Source organism: Manduca sexta, chromosome 28, assembly GCF_014839805.1.
Source record: "Manduca sexta isolate Smith_Timp_Sample1 chromosome 28, JHU_Msex_v1.0, whole genome shotgun sequence".
NCBI classification, from domain to species: Eukaryota; Metazoa; Arthropoda; class Insecta; order Lepidoptera; family Sphingidae; genus Manduca; species Manduca sexta.
The window spans coordinates 1601782-1623604 of NC_051142.1; the positions used below are offsets into that span (position 1 = coordinate 1601782).

Consider the following 21823-nt stretch of genomic DNA (forward strand, 5'->3'; position numbering starts at 1 on the left):
TATTATTTTTCTATTCCATGCTGATAGGCCACATTTACCAAGCACTCTCCTCCCTTAAGTTTCCTTTAAGAGCTTCTCCAAACGCACCTCGTCGCATATTGTGTGAATTCATGAGCGCTTGACATTATTTTATTTAAGTGAAAATTTACAACAGAGAACACACATAATACACATTCTTTTCACATATTGCAGTATTACGGCAGAATATAGCTGTGATTCTCTACTTACAGTAAACTTCAGCATTACTTAGTATCAGGTCACCCATTTGTTCGTTGTCATAAGTCACAAACCATGCTATTAACAATATGGAAATCGTTTCCAAGTGACGTGAAAATCTATAAAATGCTATAGAATTATGCGTGAAATATCAAATAAATCTTTGCACAATCAGATAGCTTTAAAAGAGCCACATCATTCAATAACTATTACTTGTTACGTGAGCCGCGACAAATAATTCGTGTGCAATGTGCATGTCAGGCTTGCCACAAACTATCGACTTTTATCAAAATCACGTTATTTAATAAATGGGAGGCCACCATAAACAATCGGCTTAACTTAGTTAAACGCTGTTAAAAAATATTTTTAATGTTTGTTAAAAGTTACATTAGTATATAATCACATTCATAGTATCCTGAACACTGGATATAGACTAAAGGCATACCACTCAAACCATAAAACAAATATCAGTTGACCACACAAATTTTTTTCTCGGGAGTAAACTACTTATTCTTTACTAGCTACTGCACGCCAGCTGTACAGCCACTCTAGATGATTACACATACATAATTAGGTTAGAAAGTCGTTCGTTTGACGCGGGCCTTATTGGGCCAATAGTTGCTGCGGCGCGGAACCAATTAATTACTGTATTAGTTAGGTGCGTGATGGATTGCGTTTCTGTACGTAACATTACGTGAATCTAATATATGCGCGGACAGTACATTTGCCAGTGACTCTCTAGTCATTGAGATAAATATATATTTTATATCTGCCTAGATAGCAGCCACCGTACTCAAGGTATTAATACTCGCCATAGTGGCCCACGTAACTGTGTCGCGTTCCGGGATCAGCCTGTATATATCCGTGTCAACAGACCGGCATAATTGTGCCGACTGCCGAGGTGTCTTCATCTCTCGTAGTAGTCATTCTATTGGACTCGACTCCACTCACCATCGGGTGCAGTGTATCATACTCGGCAAGCGCGACACGTTACTGACCGTGGTAGTGCGGCGTGCAGTGGCAGGTGTAGTCGCCGCGCGCGTCCTCGGCGCAGCGCGCGCCGTGCAGGCAGGGCGCCGAGGCGCACGGGTCGCCCGCGTCCACCTCGCAGTTGTTGCCCGTGTAGCGCGCCGTGCAGTGGCACTCGTACCTGGGCGCATCACTGCACGCTTATCACATTTGCACAAACACGACGCTATTGCGACAGAGGTCTCGACGTATATTAATAAGGAGCAAAATAAACACGACATCTTGTATGTCAATGGGAAATAGTGTTCGTACTCGATAAGTTCCCTTATTGATACAGTATTGTCTCGTCTAGTCGCCCCATAACAAATTCTAATGGACAAATGGTTGGTGATGTACATAAACCTAAGACTTCAAGAATTTAACGAAGTCTATTACGAGATCAATAATGATTAGTGTTCACCTATCATGTCTGGAGATGCAGGTCCCATGCCTCATGCAGGGCTCGTTGTAGCAGTGGTCTTTTGGGGGTATCCTTAGCACGTCCTTTCTATCTATGCCTGGAATAAATAAAAAGAAATTTATATTTACATTGCATACATAACGTAAAAGAAACCTACGATATACAGAATGGAAGATAAATAATGAATTCTGTGTTTTTATGAAAGGTGATTTCACTCACTCTATCGTGTCTGTGTAAAAATAAAATACAACATACAATCATCAGTGGTGAGCGGGCAATGTCCGAACACGACGTTCCTGAGCTGCGTGCCGGCCGCGTGGAACTCCAGCTGAGGCCCCTCGTGAATGCAGCCGCTGAGCTGGTTCCCGACCAGCACCACCGCGCCGCCCGCCTCCAGCGCCCCGGGGGACAGCAGCTCCGGATTCCATGTCACGTTCGATATCACCTGCGCAGTAACAACATTATTGTTAATCAAATAAATTCTAAACATAATGGGGCTTGAAAATATTTTAGTTCTTCTGTATTGTCAACACCATCATCAGGCACATAAAGACTTGTGCTAAAGATAGACCTCCCTTAAAGATTTCCGAATGGATCTGTCAAAAGCAACCTAATATTTGACAATACACTAGTCAGATACACAAAAACGAATCGGATTTTCCCAAGTACAAAAAAACTAAACATCCGGAGTTGTTAAAAGGAAAAACATATATCTTTATACAAAACGTGATTACTAAAAAAATTAATGCAAGATTAAAGATCAAAACCATTAAAGTGATGTCCAAAATTCGCGGAAAAAAACAACAAATTCAATTTATTTTTTATATTTTCCCTCTATGTTTGGCTAAACAAAATAAGGAAGGAAAAATAATGGTTAACCTATGTCCAGCATGCCCGAAAGTCACCATCAAGAATTTCCAAAAGTTTTTGCAGTTTACCAAATCGTGTAAGGCCGATGTGATTGAAAGGAATAACAACTCCTCTGAATAACACAACATACCCGTTCCCCCTTCTGTTTCGCCCCCTAACATATTATTGTAAAAAATATTTTTTGCTAACAGTACATCATAAGACGTATTTCTGCTTACTTTTTAGACGTTTTAGATGTAACATTACGCCATGCTAATTGAGAGCAAAAATGGCGAGGAAGGAAAATCAATTTTTCAAAGCCATCAGGTTCGATTAGAAGCCTATGTGTTATTTTTTTATGGTTTCCTCATGGTGACAATAAAATATTAAGATGAACATGAATTGCAAAAGAAAACATGATCAATACTCAAGATTCTTTAAAAAAACTGACTTTAATAAATATTTTCAATGTCGTTTTATATGCTGTCAGTAACAATTCTAGAAAACCAAAAAACTCCCCAAAAGCAATGCTTAATCCTTATAGATCAATTGGGTCTCCTTTGGCATTGTAAAAAGGCGATACTGATCGTTTACCACCAGATTTCTCAGGTGCACTTTGACCACTTCTTTTTTTAAACCTCTTACCTGCGAATCTCGGTCCACTTCAAGCAGCAGCGAAGGCGGATTGGGCTTGTACCTGAGCGCGACCCAGTGCCATCTATTGTCGAGGGTCTCCTTAGGCAGGCCCACCTCGCCGGGCGGCTGCATGGGCCGCGCCCACGACACCACCACCTGTTCGAACAGTGCCGTCACGTGCAGCGTGTACCCCTCGAACCTCTGCGAGAACAGCTCGCCACCTGGAATGCACCGAGTATAGATTTAATTTGATTATGTATTTTTGGAAGAGGGTTTAAGGTGGTGCAATACAGGGTATTTTGAATATGCACATTCTCAAGATAAATTATCGAACAATTTAATGCCGTGTTGAGTTTTCCGCAGTGCGAGATTATAATTGGTGATTCTGAATTTAATAATATTGAATATTTTATGATAAGAAATAGATTGAAATGAATATGCAATGAATGACATGAATATGATAAAAAAATATATGAATAAACATGAAATAACTAGCGACTACGAAACTATGTGCAGACAAGCAAACAAAACATAACAATCGTATGCCGAACTGAAATTTCTAACGCCAGTATAGGAAATGTAACAATATTGTACACTTAAAAGTTGTTAAGGTATTATGAAAGATGATGGAAAGTGTGCATGGTGTAACGGTAGTGAGTGGTGAGTGGTGAGACGCGATTAGATCCCAGTGGAAAATTGTGTAACGGTCTACTGCAGACGGCTCGATCATTACCATCGGCATTAAACTAAGACGAGGTGTGTCTTTGGGACGATGGCACTGACTTAATTTGCCGCTTGATTATATTGGCTTGACTAATATCCACTATAGAGATCTGCTGTCACTTATAGAGTGATAGAGTAGCTGTCAAATTCCTGGTTAAGTAATGGAAAAGGGGAAGCGGTGAGTGAAAACACCGTTTCTGTGAACAGTGACGACAGTAGCTCGCATAAGTGACCGCAGGTAATTAGCCTGCCAAGTTGAACGTCAGCGTGCGATATGCCAAGGCGCTTGCTGTATTTGTGTATGTCAATGCAAATAAGTGGAGGAGGATATTTATAAATAACCTTAACATAAATTATATTTGTCATTAGAACACAATAGTGAATAAACCTTTAATAAAACATCGCCACAAAGGACGCTCAAGATCGAGTAAAAATAAAGCGTCTAACAAGAAGATGGATCCTGGTCTTAGGGCCCATATAGAATTAAGGAAAAAAGAGCATACCCTGGAATGCTTCGTTTAAAAATTAAAATATCGGTATAAAAGATAAAACAATTACCCTCTCAAGTAATCATAATTCAAGACCTGACCACACATCGCGGAAAGGGAATAATAATATACCTCACAATAATTTAGCATGAATCACGCCCATATCTTGTTTAAATCTGTAATGTCCCCGTTCTAACATGCACAGCCGAGATATCTTGAGGTAAAGTGAATTTTTTATATAGCTTACAAGTAACTGTTTGACGTAAATAACACGAAATAACTGTATAAATGTAGGTTTCCTTTTTTTCAACTGGCAGGTTCGAAGTGGGTTATTGTTACAAGATATTTTTAAGTACGGATTTACTTTTATCCTGATTGCGATTTCACCGAACACGATGTTAAATGCAGTGTGGTCCAAATAAAAATGGTTAAATACAATCGAGAGACATTGCGCGCCCACGGTGGCCAGAAACATGTCGGCTTGGGTATGGTTGACAAAACTACAGAATGTCTATCGTCGAAAGGACCTATAGCGGGTTTACTACTACGGTAATTCTAGCTAACCAGGTCTAAAATAACTATAGTAACACCTCATCAGTAAAATAATTTATAGTAGATTATATCTTAACTAGGAATCCAAGATACAAGATATAGTGGCAATGATACCCGGAAGACAAGACCAGTAGCGCCATCACTACCTGAACTTGGGTAATGTACGTGAAAGCGGGCTTTCAACACAATTCTCACGGTGCTACTTCATAATGAGCCTTCCTATGTCATGCTGCTTGATATATTATACATAATATAACTAGTTTTCAAGCAAACAGTAAATAGAATGAAAGTTATGCAATTCTTAAACAATATATAATCAAGCAATGAACTGAATTGGAGCAACTACGCTATAGAAAAAAGGAATTGCAAGACAGAGATAGTTTGAATAAACATCCATTATATGAGAATTAATCATATACTCAGGAGTTAGGAGTATATTCAAAGGTTACTTTGGTAGGAAAAGGGAAGGAAGACATGGTACTAGCCGCTAGCATACTAAAAATGAATGAATAAATACCAGTCGCGTTACACGCCGAGTCCAAGTCTGCGGTCAATGAGAACGTGATACACAAACGTTGCTTTTACTATATCTAAAAGTACATGATGAAATAAACCCGTACAGATAAATAATGGAATCCGAAATCGAGAATGACAACATTTTTACTTTGCTATCAAGTACTTTTGGGTTCAAATTTGAAGAGCATTGTCGGAACTAGTCAGTGTAATTACAAAAATATTAATATTCCATGTTAGAAAACATAATATTGCAACGGTACGGATTAGTTTATAATTTAAAGTTCTAGGTGTGTAGTAACATCACCGAGAACTTTAAATTGAAAAACAGTAGTTTTGGCCAAACGTGGCGCCAATCGAGGGACTAATTACTAAAAATTCAATCTCTATTTTGTTATAACGTACAAAACCGAGATGTAAATATATATTGTCATTAAAGTTTCCATTTTTATCTGTACGGGTAATAATGATGATATTACTCAAATCGCAAATGAATGTATTATGAAAGTGCAATCAATAATGTAAGAACAAAACTTCGTCACTATAAAATAGTTTTTTTTGTAAACATCTAACCACCAAACAGACTTTATTACTAACATCAAACATGTTACTGAAATCGCAAAAAGCTTCCGAACGCGCGCCGAGCTCCGGTCCACTACATTGACCCGCACCGGCCTGCGGCCTGTTGCCAAACAACGCACCGCGCACCGTGCAACGCGTGCATAATTGTTAATGTGCGCCGCCTTTCTCCCAGATGATGCAAATCAATCGATGGACCGGCGGGACGCCGCGCCGCGCCGCCCACCGCGCCCTCGATGTTGCCAACACATACGTTCTAACATACAGACGAAACTACAAAAACATGTTGCCAATGCACATTATACGCAATAACAAATTTAATACAACGAAAAGGAAATTCATTCGGAGAAAACATCACCTAAGTGGGTTGAAATTTCGATGGAAATTTCAAATTGATATTTTAGAATTTTAAACTTTCAAATACTGTTATATATCCAAAAATGTTGAGTAACATAACGTTGGATAAAATAAACTTATCAACTATCGTGTAATAAATGTAAATAATCAAGGAGTAATGTCATTGGCCAACAGTTGCGTACTAGAAATGGCACTGGATGTTTAATCTCTGTACATGCAATTGCGATACTAGTATGGAACATTATGGTCAATCTAAATACCAACTAATGAATCGGAGGAAACAAATTTTTATGCAAGTGTAGGTAACATACCGCTTAAGGAGTAATATGCCCAAAAAAGGCATTTTTACACATACTCGAATAAGTATCAGGTATGTAGGTTGCACTACGCTACATTGTACTTGCCGGAAACAAGATTTTGCGTAACCAGAACTATTTCGAAGTAGGTTGAATTATTTAAAATATTCAAAAAAAATGTGATTGCTTTACATATAATTATTAAGTTGAGAATTTAATTAATTAATTTGATTTGCGAAACCAGATATGTTTTTATATAATAGCAGAAGGTCATATAAAGTTTATATTCTAAAAAGTAAGGAAGTCGCCTGGTAGAACAGGATCAATGATCACCAATGTGGATGAACATTGAATTAGAGAGCCAAGAGCTTGTAGTTGCGGAATGAGTGCTGCATTGGCACCATTTAATGGGAATGATGGGAATTTTCGACACTCACGAGGAATATTTTGGAATATGCCAGGGCTAATCGCAAATAACTATGAGGGTGTGTTAACTAATTAAGATTTAACTGAAAAATTGACATTTATATCCTAATCGGTTAAATTCTATGGAACTCCACGTTGGCAACCCTCCGGGGCGTTGCGTGGTGCAAGGGTGGGCGGAAGGGACGGCTAGTCCGTTTCCTTTACAGTACAGACATAATGGCTGCACATAAATCAATGATAGGACCGTGCCTAGTAAATAAGTCAAGAACTAACTCTATACTTGGTATTTCATGGTTTAACACGATTCTAATATATATTACATTAGAGCTAAGTAACTCAGCATCAGGCGCGCTACCAGCGCTTTTCGACATTAATTGATATAAGACTCACAAGTTATTGCCACAATAAAATAAAAATAATGTATTTTACCACAGTGAGTGATCTTTTGAATTTAAGAATTTCATAAAATTTTTACGTGACCTTAATTAGCCAACGAATGTGTACATTTTTGAAATTATTCGAATTACCCAGTCATTCTTTAGACCTTGAAACTGTTGCACATAAAATTGTATGTACTAGAATCTAGTAACTAGATGGTATTTATGTTTATAGTAAACGGTAAATATTTTATGTTTGTCTTAGAAACAATCATTGTAATGTAAGATTGCTGATTAGTGATTATGAAAAAGGCGCTCGTCAGGCACGCTCGCCTTTACCTCTAGAGACATTCCCATAGTCTCTCGAAGGTTTATAATTATATCAGCGAGCGTACAACCTTTCGTTATTTTACATACGGCGGTACTAATGAAATCATGTAAAGTCGTTTGAGCGTTACAAAAATCCTTGCAGAAATCTAAATTGACTGACAACCAGTTTTTAAATCCTCAGCTTCACAAGATGGTTCATGGCCAACTGCAGTGTCCAATAATGATGTACACGGCAAAAAAATTACATTTTATGATTTATTCCACTGGCAAAGATGAGAGGCCTGCCAAAACCTTGGCAGACATGGTAGGAGCGAGCGAACAAAAAGCCGCGTGCAGCAGCGCCGTACCAGAACTGGTCAGCAGACATCAATCAAGCAGCGTGTCGCAAGATATTTGGCGAGAGCGCCCGGCGGCTAATGTTTTTGCAACTCGATTACCCGAACTGCGATGTAATTGGCCGCGTGGTTGCAGAAAATGTTCGCTGATGATGTACGTATTAGTCAGAATGATTACTGCATCGTAATATTGTGCAATAAGAAGACATAACTAGTTGAGCCAGGGTACACAGACAAAACTTCCACTGTTCGCCAAACTATTTCCACCCCATTATGTTTGTGATAACTGATTGGAGACACAGTGCCTAGACAACTCAATAAGAATGTTCAACCTGAGAGTTCCCTTGATGTTACCCTATATTTTAACAGGCAATTGCATATATAGATAAAAGTTGTCATTCTAAACTATCATTTACGTCTGCTTATGATTACATTCACCCGTCAGTGCTAGAGACAGCTGACCAAATATTTACAATAATGCAAGCTTTATTTATGCATAATTATACGTTCTGTGTATAATATTCATTTACATACTGATTACACAAATTTAATATAACTAAACGACATCAACAAGTAGGTGGTTTGCCTGGTGAGCGACGCCTACCCATCAGTTGTTTCAACGCTCAACCTTTTAAAATCCATTGCTAGGCACTGTGCCCTTCAACCGGATCAAATTTTTAATTCTGCATGGCAAAAGAAGTATCTTGGACGTGTGGGTAAGCACAATGTAGTCAAAATAAGTTCTTTAATAAGCGACGTCAAGTCCCTTAATGGCCACCAAAAATATGCCGCTCAGTCTTACTGGGTACATCAGGTTACCCTAGAATGCGACTCATAGGAACAAATCACTATTGTAAAGAGACCTGTCACAATTTTAAAGTCAGTAATTGGCGAGAGCTGACACAGGAGAATGAAGCTGGAACACTGCCGTTTCGGAGGCCAAGACTTACTTTAGAGTCGCTGAGACAGCGGAGTTCTTTTTGTTACCATAATATATTAATTATAATACTATGTAATGCTGATGAAGGTTCGATACTAACCGACACACGTCCTGAAGCTTAGTCCGACGAGCTGCTTGAGCGAGATCGGCCTGGACAGGCGGATGTAGGAGCTGCCGTTGAAGTACGCCTCGGGCCGCTCGGAGGGCCCCACGGGCACGGCGGCCAGCGCCCCGCGAGGGGACCATGTCAGGATTATTGTCAGGAGTATGTAGCAGCCTGGAACAATAACAAGTTACTATTCAATTCATTGTGTTGGTAAAGAAGTTTATTGAATTGCTAATTCTTCGCAGGTATATTAACCGAGGTGAAACCACTATTTTATAGAAAAATAAAGTAACAACTTTGTTTGAATGTAACAATATTAGCAAATTATAAATTGTTACATCAAATACATGAACCGCATCTATTGCAAATTATTCACCAAATAATTTGCAGTTTATATATAATGATGTTTACTTAATATATTGCTAGTGTGACACAAATCAGACAGGCATAAGAGTTCGCCTTGAATAGTGCATGCATCCCACGTGTAGCACCCACGGTACATAAGTCATTAAATTATTGGTAATCACAATAATTATGCATTGTATTTCAAAATTAATAACAAACTATATCCTTGTGCTTGTATCATCTAAGGGAAAGGCAGAAATACTGCTCATTCACTGACGACATACTGAGCTTTTTCGCTATCTCACTACGCACACTAAAGCACGAGTCTATTGCATATACCACACAAATAAACCCATGTACCTCACATAACAATATTAAATCTCATAACACACTTATTTAAATTGTCCAGAATGAGCGGAGTTTCAGAGCCGAAACACTAAATAAACTGAAATTCTAGTTTTTATAAAGACACGCAAATTTCAGCGCAATAACCCTAAACGTAGTAAAGATATTCAAGGAACAAATCTTAACTTGCTAATAGCGAAGGAGACTCACGATGGATCTACTATTGTATGCAGAGAAGCAGAATTCAAACACTGAATACGTTAACACGTTTGTTGATCAGTAAACAATACAGACGCAATAATGTAAGGTTACCCTCGATAGGGACTTATGTATTCACAACAAATGAGATTTAGTCGTCGCCCTGGCACGGTATCTTCATGCCATTGAAGAGCGATAACATCAAACCATGATGAATTCAAGGTCATTAAATTACAGTTCACCACTGTATCTGATGTATAAGGGACCATTCAAGTGGGTTGTGGGTATTGTTAATTTGCACCTATTTCTGCGGTCAAGCAGCCCACTTGCAAGTTGCAAGAGTTCCAGTACATTTTATCCAATAACATAATTCGACTCATATAATGTGAGGTTCAACATCGAATGTATCTGAATTTCTGATTTTGCTGCTGACTACGACAATCAATCAGCAACCAGCATATCCCGACCTTAGTGGAATAAAAAAACCCGTATCCCATATTATGTGATACAGTAAAGAACAAATAAAGACTAACGCGCAATAAACATCGCTTTTTTATGTTATTAAGCAGAGAAATTGTCCGTACTCAATGTTAAACTAAATAATGTTCATCCGCCGTAACTCGGAGGTTTTGTTGATTATAATAGCTGAAAACGGTTTTGTGTCCGTGTTTCTTTCACTGAAATGGAACGTGACCTTGATTTATGAACATCCGTGTGATACGCCTTCGCCAGTTGAAGGTGTTTGATTAAGAAAATAATTAGAATGTAGTTGAATGTTAAGAGCGCAGTGTCGCGCCATGCAGTACTTCGTAATTCGAAGTTTTGGTTGGAGCTGCTATAGGCGGTGGCACTTACCAGCAGCCAAGCGGTTTCCTTATCTTACTATGAACTGGATATTATAAATAACCAATTAAGTTTAGTACATTTGTAAACCCGTCTTCAGTATACCGTTACTATTATTGGTTTTTCAATTAGATCATTTAATAATTTGCCATTTACTCGAAAAGAGTGACAATGACCTAATGATTCACACAATTGAATTATATATTTAAGTTACTAATAAAGTTAATATACAAAAACTATCACGTCGAATTAAGAACCTCCTCCTTTTTTAAGCCGATAAATAATAAAGAAAATGAGTCACCGAGCTTAGCTTTATTACCTAACTCCTTTTGATATCACCTTTTTCATTTAATTTTCTCAGTACAACTAAAAGGCGAATGCCTTTACCGGATTTCTACAGATGGGCAGTCTTCTGTGTTTACTATATCAGTTTAGATCTTTTTCATGCACATCACTACGGGTTACATACGGGTTTATGTACATCACATACTTTCGATATTAATAAGTCCTGTCATATATTATGCAAGTTTGGTCTCGTTTTCATTCACATTTAGAACAAACGATAATTATTAACAATTAGGTAACTACGAATTCAAGCCGTACCGTAGTATCAAATTCAAAAATGGTATAAGTAATCCAAGCAGTAGTAGTTTAGGATCGTGGACAATAACCTGAACTTTCAAAGTCATCATCTTCAGCAGGCTGCAGCACGATAATCCGAAATGGACAGCCACGTGTCCGCCAGCGCCTGGTCGATAATTCAGCGCTTGCAATGACCTGGATTCCGCCTGTATGTAGGGCACAACGCTCGGTACAAAAACACCTTAACCGAACTTAGCCATTTAGCTCAATTCGCAAAAGATATTAGATTAGGTGCGGTTAGCTCGTCCGGTGTTTCATTGCATGATTTATTCGTTGTGGTATTCGGGGTCTCGGATTGTGAGGTTATATGAAAAAACAAAATAATGTCGATTTATCTATATTATTTTAACATAGCAAAATGACTCAGCTCAGGCTCGGTCATGAAGCAATGTGAAGTCCCTGCAAGGATTTTTATCTCTCAATGGTTTTTAGAATAATTACGGCCTGAGCCGAAAATGATCTGGATTTACAATGACACTACCCCTGTGATTGCTATCCAATGGGTTACTTTCTCAGTCCCATATATTAAATAAATAGCACTCTCACATAAAACGTCGTGGGACGGAACAGACAGGCGAAAAGTGGGTGTCATGGTTACACCAGTGTCTGCCCCTTCAGGGATTAAGGCGAAATGTGTGTAAATTTTACTCTGTAGTATACTTTGGTGTGGCATGATTCAAGAGACAAAGAATATACTCTTGAAAAAAATACTCTTGAATTTGGTCGCAGTCATCTTTGTTTATTTTAGAAAAAAAAAGTCTACCTACAAACGAAGTCTATTATTTACTTTCAATTGTATGGACTTGTTTACACTTGTAGCTGAATAAATGCGAAGAGCACTGTATTACATAAATTTATTTGAGTTGTACGAGTGGTCTGGTGTATCGTTACAAACAAGGAAATATCGGTGGACTACTTTCTAATACATCACTTGGGTGGTGTAATGCAACGATTATTTAAATTGGTTAAGGATTAAGACCACATTCCAAACTAGGGATACATACAGAATTTGGCTCAGGATTATATATGGATGCTCATTCTATATGGATGTGCTGGTTGCAGCTCTGCCTACCCCTGGGGAACAAAGACATAGTGTGTGATTGTATATGGAGTGTAAAGGGTTCAATAAAAGTCTAATAATTAATTCTGAAGACGAGTACGTAAAATCTGATATCATTGAGACCCTAGGTTAGACCAATCATGACTCACTTATACATTTATAATGTGGGACATCTGGAATAATTACTAATGTGCGATACTACTCGCGGGCTATGAAACTACGATTACTCGACGATTCACAGCTGCAAATAGTGGATATATATTTATTGCATTTGCTTACACCTTTTCGTATACATGGATGAACGAATGTTCTTGTGAATCTCATATTTCGCTATAGTCAGTGCAGCAGAGCGGCAGAGTGAGACTGCAACGGTGTTACAACCGTTAGACGCGGAGACGTCGCACTGCACCAACGCAGCAGCGGAGGTGAGAACACGATTAATCTAGTTAGTAGTTACCATTGATTGTACACACATGCTTATTGCTTACATCTGTATACATCTAGATCTACTGGGTCATTTAACACTCTCTGTATAATCCTTTTATAAATACGTGGAGGATTGCATCTCACTGAAGGGGTTAACAGCATGTCACCGATCGTAATCGTAATCTAAACTTTGACAGAAATCTGTAGTAATTCGCTGCACTACAACACCGTGTTTAAATATGATCCACGTTCAATAGTCATAAGTCATAATAAAGGTTGTGCTCACGACTGAAACTATCTATTAGCGTTAAGAAAAACCACAATGTATTGCATATACAAAGTAGAGTTCAGTGACGGCCAGGTCGTGCCTTAATTAGTGCACACAGCGCCCGTCTGTCCGACGTCTAGACACGTTGACGTGAAGTTTTTCCCGCCACGGTGCCTACGGCCTGAGAAGACTTTCTCATCTAGTCAACCGTTGTTGCTACAGTTAAACGTTTTCTTTGTACGTAAATGCGACGATAGCATAGTGGGGAGTAAAACTGCTGAGATGAAGTTAACGGATTCGATTTTGCCGAAGTGTCTATGATAAATATGGTAGGTACTGAAATTTTGTATGTATTTGCAGCTGAACTGTAAATAATTATAACTTTGATGTAAGGTCTTAGGAGAATGGCAAGTTTTAAAATTAATCGAGTGAAAGAAAGCGCAATGTTCTTCACGATGTTTTCCTGCATACCTGCGTTTTTTTTCTTAAGAATTTGACAGACATGTGGAATGTTTTGACTCTTGGCCAGCCTGGTGGACGAAAGATCTAACCTCCTCATAAAAAGACGTCGATAGATAATACAGGGCTGATATAACATAAAAAAAATCACTACGAGCAGGGACAACAAACTTTTACAGTCTTTAGTTCTCCGTTTGAGCAATCAATAATTTTAGTTGGCCGTTCCCTCACATTCAAACATAAAGGGACATCGCTGCTGGGCCGCACAAATTGACTAACCAATGGTATCAACTACTTACACAAACTATTATCTGTAAGTCAGATAATAGTGATTGTGAAAAATACTTCTTACAGTTATTTTGGAGTTAAGTATTATGTCATAAGTAACACACACCCGAACATCCGTCTATGGACATACGATGGCCACGCATAACAATGTGGATAAAAAATACAAGTGGGCGTCGCAGCTACACCTTGCAATACAGCGCGGCAGATTCACATCACAACAACAATCATTAATAGCCACTAACCCGTCACAATAAGGTGGAATATTAAACAACACAGTAAACATAAAATCACAATACCTGTTAACCCCATTTCGATTGTCAAAGCAAATTACGCGCTATTATTATAACTGAAGATATAATTTTGAATGTTGAACGTCGCGATACGATCGCTCTACGTGAGAATCTTTACCAAGTTATTAAAAAAGCAGTCGTAAGCGAAATGTGCGAAGGTGCAAAATTATGTGGTGTTGAGTAAACGGTGAGGTTAAAACAATAGCCCGTTACTTGAAGCATTTCAATGGGCACCACGCGTGAAGACGAATTTTGGTCAAAATTTGTTACAAGGCAGTTTGGCTTTGTGGCTGTGAGCATGAATAAAATATTAATTAAAATTGTGTTTCGAATGGCTGGCGAAATAGCTTTTAATTTCCACGTCCAATTTATTGTTAAATTAATGTCCTTAAAAATCTTAATCCATAACTACTAAAACTTTCTTCATTTAGTAAATGATATCTGGTAAGCGTGCGTCCGTCTAGACCAATACAACCTTTTTAGTTCATTTCAGTGTCTAGGTAGTGTGCAGGCGCCGCTGTGTTCTGGTCGGAAGGATATTTAAGCCAGTGATATTAGGTATAAGACTTTACATCTCATGTCTCAGGTCGTGCATGCAGTAAATTACTTGCAGTGTTCTATAATTCAAAGTTCCATGTGGCGTTGCAACTGCTTCTTGGAAGGCGACTATTAGGCGAGTTTAAGCTCGTCGTTCGTTTTATCATTCAATTATAAAATAATAATGAATAACCTAAAAATCTTTTGCAAATAAGTGCTTCAGTTTTTGCTGGTAGATGGTAACCGAGTTACGTTGGCGTGTCGTTTCTGAGTTTGTTAATCTGAATTAGATTTTGACCAAATGCAGCCATCCTACTACGTGGCGGAGGTTCTAGGGGTCAATTTTCAGGTTCAGCAAAAAATTTAAGAAGTCTCTATATGAATAATATACCCGGTTTTGGTGCTATATGGTATCCCAATTAGAGAATAGATATAAACCCAACAAAAAGCGAGTATACTAGAGCCGACAATGGCGTCTTATATAAAAGTGATGTAAGTTACCATGGTTTAATGCTGTAAAGGGGTCTCGACGCGCAACCAGCGGACCTGATTCAATCGTGTCATAGCTTTACTTAATACGATATATCGTTTCATTAGTATTTGGAGCCACAGGTGCAACCTCCTCACGTGTTTTTATGTTAGCGAAGAATTTCCGGTTGTAAATTATATTGTGGTTAGAAAAAAATATTTCTTTTTTTAAATATTTTAATTACATAGATCTGAGAAATCATAGATACAATTTTAAAACATAAAAATTACATTAATTGTTTGATTCTTTATTAGTTTTTATTCTAGTTTTACTGTTTACAAATTAAGCAACAATTTTAATTCAAACGTTTGTTCGTTTACGAGAAATATTTACTTTTCAATAAAGATATTGAATTTTGGTAAATAAGCTATTCTGAGTAAAGAAGTATATTTCATAGATAGATTAGGAATTTACGTCTGATGAGTTGCGTAACCGGCATGGCAAAAACAAACTCATAATGCCAACCAACTTATGTCACTTACAGCCAATCGATAATGCACACATAATATTCTTTAAAGTTTATCACTAACACAACCACACGAGGGCCATTAAAGAAACAATAAACTTTAGTAATGAGCCATCGACAAGACATCCATAAAACCATAAACAATAACTGGCGTGGTGGTATGGGTGCGCGTGCGCATTGCGCCGTGGTGACGTCACAGTGGATACCGAACCGCGCCGCGCTGATGAGTGACTCATGGGTTCTTGACTTCCGGCAACCACCTCGTTTCGGAGAACACCGGCCCGTTAAGGGATGACTAAGTTTTGGAACACTTTCATTTAATAAACGTGTACCTGAGAATCCATTGTGTTAGAAATGTATTTTTTTTATGCATTCGCAAAAAAGCGGCTTTGGTGATAAAAAACGTTACGGCCGTGTCATTTATTATTTTCACGCTACAAAAACTGCTTCAAGCTTAACGCACCGCACACAAAGGATGCTACCTGTGAGCCTGAGAATAGTAACTCAAAGGGGAACCATCGAAGTTTTAACGTTAGGAAAACACTTCAATATGCAAACACACAACACTCTTGCAATAAAAACAAAGATTGATACTTAGACATAATGAGAATATTGAAGACAAAATAATACTCTTTTTCGCACAAGGACATTATTAAAGACGCTGTTAATTGTTCCGTGGCAGTAAGTCTGATCAGATTAGAAAGTCTTTCATATATAATTGATTTTGTGCAGACATTGCTGCAACGACGGCCTTCGGAACAGTAAAGCGAGAAATAAACTTATTGTCGTAGAGATAGCGGTGTCTTAGTAATCTAGTAGTAATGACCCTTTAGATTTGCTTTCAGACAGGGTATTTATAATTTAGTCTTTTATAAATATACTACAATCACACGTAGTTCGGATGCATTGCCCATACAGTATTACATCGTTGTTATCGAAAGCAAAAGACTACATCCAACCAAAACCCAACTCGTACAAATATATTTTGTGCATGGTAAAAATATTTATATAGGGAATTGGGATAATTTCTCCGTAACTTACCTATAGTTATTTTTACCAACTCATCCCCCGATCGATTTTAGAAATCCCCGATCATCCCCGAAACATATTGTAAAAACCGTCGTTACACTAGTTGCCTCTCTGCCTACATCTACGGTAGTACAGGACTGAACTTATATTGTGTGTGTGAGAGTTGCGGAGTCACGCTGTTATAGAATATTATAGAACAATGGCCGTTACTGTTCTCTAATAGAAAAATTACAATTGTGTAAAAGAGAAATGTGGTGATATCGCGTCGGCGTTTCAAATCAAAAGCCGTAGCGATAGTTTCCGGCAATGCGGATTTTCCTATCAAAATAAAACATAGCTTGTTCAGAGAGTGCTTTGCTTACTATTAGTAAATGAATTCTTTAAAAATCGATTATGACCACTACAAGCGGGTGTGTGGCAATTTCCTGCTTTTAAAGGGTCTGCCTAATCACTTTGATTTACACGGGCCCTGTACCGGATTGGTAATTTTTTTAGTCATCCCTTTTATTACTTTTCTTTTGACGACAGACACACCAGCTTCTGCTGTTTTCTTATATGTATAGTTTTATTACTATAATCGTAGGACAACTTAAATAAAGAGTACGAAGAAATCACCGAGGTTTTGACGACAGCCGTCTGCGTCAACAGTGTAACTAATAATAGGCTTCCCCAAACGGCACTAGACACGACGGCCTCGCCTGCAACTTACACCACCGACACGTAACGGTACTATAAGCTGTTCACTTCACCACCGACGGTGACCGTCCGACGTTACTTACAGCCACTGACTGTGATTTACGAACCGGCACGTATCACCCGCATTATATTACAATACGAACAGATTTGTCTGCGGTACGCGCTCGATTGAAGTGAATTATCGGCTTAAAAAATCTAAATAAAACATTAAATCAATGCTTAGACTGCGACGTGCTTGAAATTTGCACGTCAGACGTCCTTGTTACCGGGGAAGTAGCTCTTACACAGGGGTAGTAAGGGCCCAATAATATATATGGCTGAACAGGGAAAATCAATTTACTTCAGTTCTATAATCAAATATTTAAATTTAGTGATGGTGGAGAGTACCATTTAGATATATACGTTAGATGTGATTGCAGAGCACGCATCTCTGGTTTTTTAATTATGGGATTTATTTTCATAAATACAAATTGATAAACTTTTTAATAGCATAACAATTACTTCTATGTTGGTCTGTATCACCCACACATGAAATGTATTTGCCCATAAGCCTATAGAAACAATTACATTTCCACGGTTGTAACCTATTTGTTGTGCACGAAAGGTTTGGCGTGTTTGCTTAAAATTTGGAAAGTCGCCGATAACGAGTTTGCGCAATAAACAATAATTGTTGCCTAACGTTAGACTGCAATACCGTTAGTACCTATTCGTTTAATTGATTATTTTATACCGTATTATAGATTTATCGGTATTTAAAACATTTTTATCTAGCAAATAGCCGGCAAAGAAGGGCCACTTGATTGACATTATTAATTATCCGCCGTGAACACTCATTCAATGTACTTAATATTTATAGAAAGTGGCAGAGATTCGATAGCATTGTTTCCTATAACAATCTTTACCTACCTTCTTTTACATTCGAAATGATTACCAGACAACAAACAAGCATAACCACTGTAACTCCTGTAAGACATAACACAATCCTAATCGCTAAGCACAACAAGAATTAAATCCAAGGAAATTTACCAAGTAGAATAATAGGGACTTTAGAGTTACTCCTAGTATTGGCTTTGTAAACCATGTTAAATCATAAATGAGTAAGCATAAGTAGCGTGTTGATTACACGCATGCAAGCGTCGTGAGAGCCGCTGATTACCAGACGGCGCGGTTTGCCGAGATTACTATCTGGTAATACGTTATAACAACATACACGAGGTACTGCCACGATACGTGTCAACACATGATCCAATAATCTTGCCTAGCGAGAACAGCTGCGGGCAACAAAGGTGCACCTTATGACCAGCAAATAATGTAATCAAAAAGAGCAAATTATCTTTAGCGTAAACAGTATATGAGCGTAAAAAATATATATTTTAAAGCGTAGGTTACGGCCGTTTCATATTAAGTCAAATGTCATTTAGTATAATGGCATTTATGTCGCGCCTGCGTCGTCGGCCGCAGCAAACGAGGCTTTTCATTGCCCTTGCAATACAAAGTCTGCATTGCGTATCGCTGTATATTTGCCTATACATCAACGCACATCCAGACTGCAACGAACAGTACACACAAGGCGTGCATCAACAGCAGGTAATTTTGTTTAGCGAATAAAAATGGATTTATGTTTTATAGAAAATGCTCCGTTTACGTGGTATTATATTTACAACTATCACTACGTCTCAGGTACAAGTCTCAAGTCTGTACGATGTGCGATGAAAACCCAGCGATTTGCGACCACTGTGCGTGACCATAGAGCACGTGTGGTTGCATTTTGCATCAACACTGCCATATTATGATGGATCGTGTGCGCGGTGACAAGACAGAGACAAATCGACGTTGTATTTCGGTCAGTGTACGAAAGATCAATTACATTTCGTAACTAATGCCTGGAGATTTCTACAATAAATAATATGTTCTGTTACCCTCTCAAAAGATTTAGTCTTACAAAAATCAAGATAACAAATAACATAATATTTACTGTGGTGTTTTATACAACTACTGCTGTAACATTGTCTTTCATCAAAACTTGAGAAACGAAAAGAAAGACATTAATTAGGTCAATCACAAATTGAAAATTAAGGTGCAGAATGTAATAATTGATTAATATTTTGATTAACTATACATAAGGTCAAGTTACTTAAGGGCATCTTTAGAAAGTATAGAAATTCCCTTCGAATGCCTATTGCCTACAATTATCTAGAGAGAGCGTTAGGTTATAATGACAATTCTTCAGAAGATAGGTTAGGATACCGTTGACTACAGTGAGGTCAGATGATATTTCGTTAAATTAGTTAAGCCGTAAGCGTAGTTTATTTCTCTATCTAGTTCAATATACGCAGAATTCATCTTCTCAGTCTTCCACGAGTGGTATTTTAATTTCTTATGGAGTTCGCCGTAATACTGTTTTCGGCTTTAAAAAAACAAAAATGTATGAAATCTTAATTAAAATTATAAGACCAGTAATTATTACTAAAAAGAAACGCGTATGATACTTCTGTTTTTTAATCGGTTTTTTAATTATACTTAAAGTTTTAAACTTAAAAAACAACATACAATGAACTCACCGCGTGCAGAGATCATAATCACAAATGCGTTGGCGCACGCACGGTAAAGTAGTTATACGTGAGTGTACACTGTACAGTGAGTCTACATCATACATAACGCAAACTGCTACGACTGACATGAACGTTCTGACATAAATAACAATAATATTATGATCTGCGAGAATCATCATATTGACCTTATACCTGTGACGAAGGGTCCGTATAACTTGATTCCTACTGGCTTCCCTTCCGTGATTCATGCAAAATCTCACTATCATTAGCCCAATTTGCAGGCCGCATTAATAATAATATATAAGTACCTACGTTTATGACGTGTCGAGTTCTTTTTCGGAAAAAATTCACATATCGCCACTAGCATATACTGAGCTGGTAACCATTCTACCACATACATTGCAACAAATCCGTTGTATACCTAATATTGTTAACTGTGTGTTTTTATACATTGATTTTTGTTGTTTGTATGTGTGTGTAGAAAAAAATTGGTTTAAATTGTATCTCACTCCTGAGCAAATAAATAAATTTCACAACTCTTGATTATGGGCTGAATCTTACAGATCACAAAGACAATATATGGAATACTGTCGTATTTCCGAAAATAAAGGATGTTGGCATGACATCCGTGAGTTAATGCGATCTATTGTTTGGATTTTAACTACAAATAATTGATACATAGAAACAAAACTTTTAATATACCTATTAATCGTCATTTTATCAAGTTTACTGATACACATGGCTTGTCTAAAAATAATTAAAAGAATAATTTTAAAATGGCCAGTAGGATAATTTTAGAGCATCAAGTCGGAACATAATGAACAAAAAAAGATATAAGTATAGCCGGAAATATATCTACTAAAGAGAAAAGGTAACGACAAGAGGCTGGCTCCACATCACGAGGTGTGCTGGCCGTGAAACCAACGCTTTCAATAAACGACATTCAGTGACCGTCGCGTGCTATGTTCAACGCAGCTATTGGCGCTGTGGCACAGTGAGCAGACATATTCTGATAAGTGTAGACTGTGAAGGGTTGCAGTCTACATGGTATCAGAACTGCAGACTGCACTTAAATTACCTTCAGGTTTAATGAATTATTATGGAGTACTAAGACGGGAAATCTCTATAAACCGATCAAAAATAGGCAGGTTGGTTTTACATCTTAGTACATATAATAATGTTGTAAAGTAATTAAATATATACCGACACAATAATATGGCTTTGCGGTTGCTGTTGCTAATCAGTAAGATGGTCAAAAATCCACTATCGTTTATTGCACAAACATTTTTCCTTAAAGTTTATAAACACACGCCATACCATTAGCATTATGACTCATATTGCATGGACATTAAAGATTATTATTAAGTCTTACTGGCTCCTTCGCCGTCTTTATACAATAACCTAATATTCACTGTTAAACATTAGGTTTTAATTTAGTATGATTTCAGCAGAAGATCGTCGGCGCCAAGTGTCAACTTACGGTCGTTGTCATTAGCTTATTAACGTTTAACTGGAGTTTGCTATCACAACTCGATAGTATAAGTAACGCAAACTGTGACTGCTGCTTCAATATCACAAAGTATGAACTACATTTAAAAAAATATTGAGTACTTTTTATGTTTTCCACTTTAATTCTTTTCAATATTTTTATACATTCGATTTTACGTAAAGCTATTTAAATAATATATGTACTACATA

At 37.7% G+C, this 21823-nt stretch overlaps 1 protein-coding gene across 1 annotated transcript in view; it reads right to left on the bottom strand.

The window, feature by feature from the left end:
• The window catches only part of LOC115451897 (protein crumbs), a 37254-nt gene that overhangs the window by 2267 nt on the left and 13164 nt on the right, over positions 1-21823 (bottom strand). Inside the window, exons 2-6 of the mRNA XM_037444658.1 lie at positions 9147-9323; positions 3140-3351; positions 1901-2090; positions 1646-1742; positions 1215-1378 (exon numbers count right to left, since the gene is read on the bottom strand). Coding sequence (XP_037300555.1) covers positions 1215-1378; positions 1646-1742; positions 1901-2090; positions 3140-3351; positions 9147-9323 — 840 coding nt within the window. The remainder of the gene's footprint in view (positions 1-1214; positions 1379-1645; positions 1743-1900; positions 2091-3139; positions 3352-9146; positions 9324-21823) is intronic.